Below are 7,423 nucleotides of genomic sequence, written 5' to 3' on the forward strand. Positions count from 1 at the left end.
ATTGGCAACACTGACAAATTTGTCAAAATAATATTTTATTGTGAAGTACTATTTAAACAGAAATGCCTCAAATTGCTCCAGGGTACGTGTGAACATCAATTCATTTCAGAAAATAATAAGCAGGTTATTTCAACAATAAAAACAATAGTTGTTGACCAATAATTGGGAATATATGTATAAAATGTAGAAATTTAGTGGTTCTTCATTTTGAATTGCTAAGTTTGGCATTGCTGGGTCTCTGACAAATGCCAAATATTACAGCAGTTTTTGATATAAACTTAGTTTCTGTACGGCATTAATATTAATGCAGTTACTTATTTACTTTGATTATGCTAATGCTAAAGGTCAGGTTCGGTCCCTGTTTAGTTTTCCTATTTCATTCAAAATGTGTTTTTCATGATTTCTCTGTTTGTCTGATTTTGTAATATTTGTGTTTTTTTGACAGGATCTAATTCCGAAGGAATAAATGAACCCAGATCTCATATCATTGCACTGCTAGGTATGAAAATTGAAGTCCGGTGAAGAAGGACAAATCTGGTATCCACTGCCGATCAGCAACTGCACAAACTGGACAAACATTCAAGTGACCTCTTGGTACAGTGCCCATTTATGGCAGGATGAGCTTCAGCAGGCTATGATGGCAAAAAAGCAGGATGCCCGATCGCCCATTTACAACCTCGTTGCCGTGGGATTGTCAGGAACAGAGAAGGAGAAAGGACAATGCGGGGTTGGCAAGTCCTGCTTCTGTAATAGATATGTGCGTCCTAGTGCGGATGACTTCTACCTTGACCACACTTCAGTTTTAAGCACCAGTGACTTTGGAGGAAGAGTGGTTAATAATGATCACTTTCTTTTTTGGGGAGAGGTGTCACGGGTTCTGGAGGAGGGGCCAGAGTGCAGGATGCATGTTGTAGAACAAACGGAATTCATTGATGACCAGACATTTCAGCCACACCGTAGCACTGCTATGCAGCCGTATATCAAAAGGGCAGCTGCTACCAAGCTGGCATCAGCGGAGAAGCTCATGTACTTCTGTACAGATCAGCTTGGCCTGGAGCAAGACTTTGAGCAAAAACAAATGCCCGAGGGCAAGCTGCAGGTTGATGGATTCCTTCTATGTGTCGATGTCAGCCGGGGTATGAATCGCAACTTTGATGACCAGCTGAAATTTGTCTCAAATCTGTACAGCCAACTGAGCAAGACAAAGAAGCCCATGGTGTTGGTCCTCACCAAATGTGATGAAGGAGTTGAACGTTACATTAAAGATGCACATACTTTTGCCATCACAAAAAAGAGCCTACCAGTAGTTGAGACATCTGCACGCTCAAATATAAATGTGGATCTTGCCTTTCTCACTTTAGTTCAACTTATTGACAAGAGCAGGGGCAAGCCCAAGATTATTCCTTATTTTGAGGCTCTAAAGCTCCAGAGTCAGCAGATAGCGTCAGCAAAGGATCGCTATGAATGGCTAATCAATCGTATAGTGAAAAATCATAATGAAACCTGGGTGAACACCAGTCAACGCATGAACACTTCCCCAGAGTACAAAGAATATGTCTTCTTGGAGGGAACGGCTAAATGCAAAAAGCTTTTCCAACAACATGTGTACCGTCTGAAGCAGGAACATATTGAGAGGCGTCGCAAAATATACTTAAGCACTCTTCCTTTGGCACTTAGTTCATTGGTGCCTGACCTCGATGAGATAGATCAACTGAGCTGGTCTGGGGTACAAAAAGTCCTCGAATCGAAGCAACACTTTGCCCACTGGTTTGTTGTTCTGGAGGATTCTCCATGGGAGGATACGTCTCACATTGATAACATGGAAGATGAGCGAATCCCTTCGGACCTTCTGGAGACAGCTGAAGCAGAGGGAATATTTAATGTCCATCTCGAACATCTGCGGAATGAGTGCAGGCGAGCAGAGATAAGGCTGGCGTTTGTACAGAAGTTAGCTTCCTCTCCCTTTGTCACGCCCGGTAAACCTTGGGAGGAGGCACGCAGCTTCATCATGAATGAAGAGTTCTACCAGTGGCTTGAGGAACCAGAGTACTTGGATCTGTACAACCGTCATCAAAAGGAGACTATTGACCGTGCTAAAGAAGACTTCCAGGAGCTCCTACTGGAGTACTCTGAGCTTTTTTATGAGCTTGAGGTGGATGCCAAGCCGAGCAAGGAGAAGATGGGAGCAATTCAGGAGGTTCTGGGGGAGGAACAGAGGTTTAAGGCATTACAAAAGCTTCCTGCTGAAAGAGATGCCCTGGTATTGAAACATATCCACTTTGTCTATCACCCTACCAAGGAGACCTGTCCTAGCAGTCCTCACTGTGGAGACTTTAAGATTGAACAAATCTTAGTTTCCCGTTTCCCCAAGTGTTATCCCTTCTTAGATGTGAAAGCTCATTTTGGGGATACCAAGGCTGACAGAATTAACCTTGTCATACTTGGTAAAGATGGACTGGCCAGAGAATTCGCAAACGAGATTAGAACTCTCTGCACAAATGACGACTGGTATGTGTTAGATGGGAAGATGTACGAATTGACGCTTCGCCCTATTGAGGGAAATGTTCGTCTTCCTGTCAATTCCTTCCATACTCCAACTTTCACACCTCACGGTTGTCTGTGTCTCTACAATTCAAAAGCGTCCCTCTCCTATGTTGTTGAAAGCCTCGATCGAATTAGGGAATCGACTCTGGGTCGAAGGGACAGCAAGCTGGCACAGCTACAAACATCACTGCTTTTAGTCACTAAAAGGGGCGTGGGATCATATGTGGATATAGGAGGAGAAACTGCCTTAAACCTAATAACACAGGGACAGCAGGTTGCAAGGAGACTGCAGTGTAGCTTTTTAGACCCCGCTTCCCCAGGTGTGGGCTACGGTCATAATGTTAATGAGTCCCAAATCAACCAGGTGTTGAGGGGCCTTCTTGACATTAGGAGGAGCACATCCTTTAGTAGCAGCTCCCCACCACTCCTCCCTGAGCTCCCAGGTCTCCGAGACGCTCCTCATCAGCCGGTTCAAGAGGCAGACCTTCGCATTGTCATGTGCTTAATGTGTGGAGACTCCTATGATATTGAACAGCTCCTGTCCCCTTTCCTTATGCATCAGCATTGCAGGCCCATGTCTAATAGTGGCACTTCTGTATTGCTAGAGCAGACTGTCGGTGGACACAAGTTTGCTATAGAGCTCTCTCTGCTCTCATACCATGCCTCCTTTACTTTGCGGAAGAGTAGGTTAGTACACGGCTATATCGCAGTGTACTCCGTCTCACGAAAGGCCTCCCTGGAGACCCTGTGTGCCTTTTTGTGTGAGGTTCAGGACATCATCCCGGTTCAGCTATTGGCTGTTGGAGATAGCCAGGCAGAGCTCACAGACAGTGACTATGCCTGTGAACAACTGATTCAAGGGGAGGAGCTGGCCCATGAGATTGAGGGTCGCTTTAATACTCTGATTTGCGGTTCCGGGGGCGCGATAGGAGGCTTGCACAGGATAGAGATGTTCCATTCTTTCCTGATGGAGGTAGTAGAGAAGCGCAACATTGTGGAGGCCACACACATGTATGATAATGTTGCTGAAGCGTGCACAAATGAAAATGTGTACTCCCCACGCTGCAGTTCTCCCAGTCCTGTCACCATGTACCTGGATTCAGAGGATGATGTGGAGCCATCACCACCATACTATGATGGCACACTCACTTCTCACGGTGGGGGCTTCAACCTGCCTGACTTAGATTCCAGTGATATCTCTGTCATCCCTGATATTAGGGACTTTGAGAACAAACTCAACAACAAAGTACCCCCCCAAGTGAGAGTTAAACCTGGTGTCACTTTTGACTTCCGGAAGGTGAGCCGCAGCCCATACATTGATACACTGGGCCATCGTCGCTCCCTACCATCTGCTGTTACCTGGGTTCCTAGTGGTGATGTAGGCTATGACCCTTCAGACTACGCTGAACCCATTGATGCTGTTTCAAAACCCCGCCCTAACAACGAAGAGATCATCTACTCAGTGCCACATGACAGCACACAAGGCAAAATCATCACCATACGCAACTCCAACAGGATGCACTCCAATGGAAATGGCTCAGACAGCGAAGCAGACAGCAGTTCACTGGAGCGAAGAAGGAAGTTCTCTGCAGTGGGGGTGAAGCCCCGCCTTTACCGAGACCGCTCCAAGCGACTTGGCAAGTTCAGCAGCTTTCGAACAAGCTTCATTGGGAGCGATGATGAGATGGGAGCACTTACAAAGTCTAAAGAAGATGACTTTGGGACGCTGAAAGGTGAAAGTCTTGTTAATGAAGAGAGTGAGGACCCAAAAAAGAGGAACATACTGAAGAGCCTGCGTCGAACAGCCAAGGTGTGTATTATTCATATAATAATAAAAATATATTATTTGAATTTACTTATTCAGAGTATATTCTGTTTTTGTATAGAAAACAAGACCAAAGGCCCGTCCATCTATTCAAAAACCTCCAGAAAGCATCTACTTTGGAGTCCCCCTAGTGAATGTAGTGTCCCCAGACAGACCTATCCCACTTTTTATTGAGAAGTGTGTCCGCTTCATTGAGACAACAGGTACGTTTATCGATTTGTTCTGCCCGCCGTGTTTAGTTTCTGCCAATGATAACAATAAGTGATGCCTCTTCCATCGGTATTTTTTTTTAAGTTCATTTCAGTTTAATTTGTTTTAAAACAAAATAATAATTTTCATTTACATAAGATTCATATGAGACCAAAACGGGAAGAAGCAAAAGCTTATATTCCTAAATATCTCAACATTTACATCGATATAAGTTTCCTTTCTTTGTACAGTTGAAAGATATAAGGAAGATACAATATGTGACCATTTATAAATCAAACAAATGTAATCATTTACATATATTTCAACTATAGACTTGGATATCACCTTTTTAGACGTAAATAATTACAATTTTTCATCTCCTTACTAACTTTATTCCACAACAGGGTCCCCAGAAAATACAAACATTATTTTTGTTTAACCCTGCATGGCTCTTGTTGTGAAAGAGTTGTGAAACCGTACTCGTACAGTTGACTAGTGGAACTTTAGATACTGTGATTTTCTATGTAATATAAAAGTAATAACCTTGAATAAAGAAATGCGTTTCTGAGCAATGTACGTTTGTCTCCTCAGGTCTGAACACTGAGGGTTTGTATCGTGTAAGCGGCAACAAGTCGGAGATGGAAAGCATGCAGAGACAGTTTGAACAGGGTGAGTATCAGACTTGTTTGAGCTAGCTGTTTGATGTATTGTTGTCTAATCTACAAAGAAACAGGGTTCACAAAAGCAAGTGGCATGCAACCGATTGTTCAGTCCTGATGACAGCAGCTAGGGATGGTCTTCATTTCTCTCAGTTATTTAATCGTTTCATTCTCATGTGTGCAGACCACGGATTAGACCTCGTGGAGAAAGACTTCTCCATAAACACTGTGGCTGGAGCCCTGAAAAGCTTCTTCTCTGAGCTGCCTGAGCCCCTGGTGCCTTGCGCTCTGCAGGTGGACCTATTGGATGCTTTCAGTAAGCAAACACCACTGGGCTGGGAGGGTCTTCACTGGAATAATAAAATATTTTTTACTGCAGGAGGGAAGAGGGTAGGGTAGTGTTTGGCGGACCTGAATTAGGCTTGAATAATAGTCCGGGAAGTGAGCGATGTCAACATGGCACACAAAATGACTGTGTGCCATGTTGATATCTCAGTTTTACTGATGACTCCTCTCTGCTTGTGCAGAAATCAGTGACAGAGAACAGAGGTTATATACCATGAAGGATGTCCTGAGGAGATTCCCCAGGGAGAATTATGATGTCTTCAAGTATGTACTGAGCCACTTACACAAGTAAGTCTCCCCCGTCCCCCCCCGTCTGCCCCTGTATGTGCTTCCATGCATTTGATTGGAATATTCTACTTACTTTTTTCTGCACTGTATAAATAAAACGTGACTAAATCTGTTCCTATTTGTGAATCTCTAGGGTGAGCCAACTGAACAGGTTGAATTTAATGACCAGTGAAAACTTGTCCATATGTTTCTGGCCTACCCTCATGAGGCCTGACTTCACCACGATGGATGCCCTCACTGCCACGCGTACCTACCAGACAATCATCGAGACCTTCATCCACCAGTGTGCATTCTTCTTTTACAACCAGCTCCTCCTCGACTCCCCCACTGGCTTGGCAGGGCTCCCAGCCTCACCCACTACCACCCTCAGTGGAAGCTCTGCTTACTCTTGCTACCGCTCCTCTCCTCCCCACACCACCACGCACTTCAGCCCCCTGCAGCAATCCCCGCCCACCACTCCCCAGTCTCCCCTTCAATCTCTGCTTCCTCCCCTCCACCAGCAACAGCACTCCCATCATTCTGCTGCAGAACAAGAGACACTGTGAGAAGCAGTGAAACCATGTGTGCCCATGATGATGCTGGACCTGATCACCAACACACAGAAACAAATCACGTGCCCGTGCATATGACAATTTAGATCATGGACAAGCTAGATGATGAAGAGAGGAGATGTGAAGTGTCTGGAAAAACTACCAAACCTGCTGTTTGTGTCTATAATTGTCTGCATCAGGCCAGGCTACCATTATCAGCGACTTCTTCTGCCCGTGGAATCCCTGGGATCTGATGTTGGGTCGGAAGAGGACGGAGGTTATGGTCCCAAAAGGCTGGTCTTCTGTCGACAGTCACCACTTATCCTAGACTATCAAGATATAGAAACCTCTATGACAAGCTGGAAGATTTTTATTTGTGCTCACCGTGTTTTTATCTATGTAAAACTGTTTATTTTCCTCGTGAAAGTACTGCCACTGGATTCCCCCCCCCCCGACTGTACCTCTGTAGGTCCTTTGGGCAGCAGTTGCCTCCATACAGCAGAGGTTCATCAGCTGGCTTCTGTTGCTTCTCTCATTGGTTCTACTTGAGGGACGAGCATGGGGAGGGAGGGAGGTAAGGAAGGATGGGGGGGGGTGGGTGGATTCACATCCAGGGATGCACTTTAATGATCACTGTTGTTTTATCCTTGAAAGGGGTTTTGTTTGTCATACTGTTTTCTTGAGTGGTTTTAATTTCACCGCTCAAACGGCCATACCCGTTGACTCTACAGAGCTCTGGCAGATCAAACATTGTTTACATCAGACTTTTGTTTTCTTTATCCACAAATTTACCTAAAGCACTTTTTGATAGTGTAGTGTTGCATTAGAAGAGCCACATTGATGAATTGTTCTTGTTTGTTTAGTGTTTGCGTGTGGCATTAGTGCAGGCTTGATCTTTTGTAAAAACTTGCATTGTTTTCAGCTGATCCGGAGGTCCACTTTAGGTTGCTAGGATGTCTGAATCCACACGTTCCTCATTCATCCAGCCATGTGAATAGTTTTCTTTTGGAGTTTGTCCCCTTTCTAGCTGTTTTGGTGGATGT

The 7,423-nt window shown here is 44.7% G+C and overlaps 1 protein-coding gene across 1 annotated transcript; it reads left to right on the forward strand.

The window, feature by feature from the left end:
* The first annotated feature begins 634 nt into the window (after nucleotides 1-634).
* On the forward strand, nucleotides 635-6,395 carry arhgap35b (Rho GTPase activating protein 35b). Its single transcript, XM_068744671.1, has 6 exons — nucleotides 635-4,354; nucleotides 4,431-4,572; nucleotides 5,150-5,227; nucleotides 5,402-5,533; nucleotides 5,745-5,850; nucleotides 5,984-6,395. The coding sequence occupies exons 1-6, from the start codon at nucleotides 635-637 to the stop codon at nucleotides 6,393-6,395; spliced, it is 4,590 nt and encodes a 1,529-aa protein (XP_068600772.1).
* Nucleotides 6,396-7,423: the final 1,028 nt, after the last annotated feature.

Source organism: Brachionichthys hirsutus, chromosome 10 (assembly GCF_040956055.1).
Source record: "Brachionichthys hirsutus isolate HB-005 chromosome 10, CSIRO-AGI_Bhir_v1, whole genome shotgun sequence".
In the NCBI taxonomy this organism is placed as follows: Eukaryota; Metazoa; Chordata; class Actinopteri; order Lophiiformes; family Brachionichthyidae; genus Brachionichthys; species Brachionichthys hirsutus.

Bases quoted from the DNA above. Each gene is read 5' to 3' on its own strand.
- arhgap35b (XM_068744671.1), top strand. From the start codon at position 635: ATGATGGCAAAAAAGCAGGATGCCCGATCGCCCATTTACAACCTCGTT. The intron at 4,355-4,430 runs GTGTGTATTATT...GTTTTTGTATAG, and splicing joins GCCTGCGTCGAACAGCCAAG to AAAACAAGACCAAAGGCCCG. The intron at 4,573-5,149 runs GTACGTTTATCG...TTGTCTCCTCAG, and splicing joins CCGCTTCATTGAGACAACAG to GTCTGAACACTGAGGGTTTG.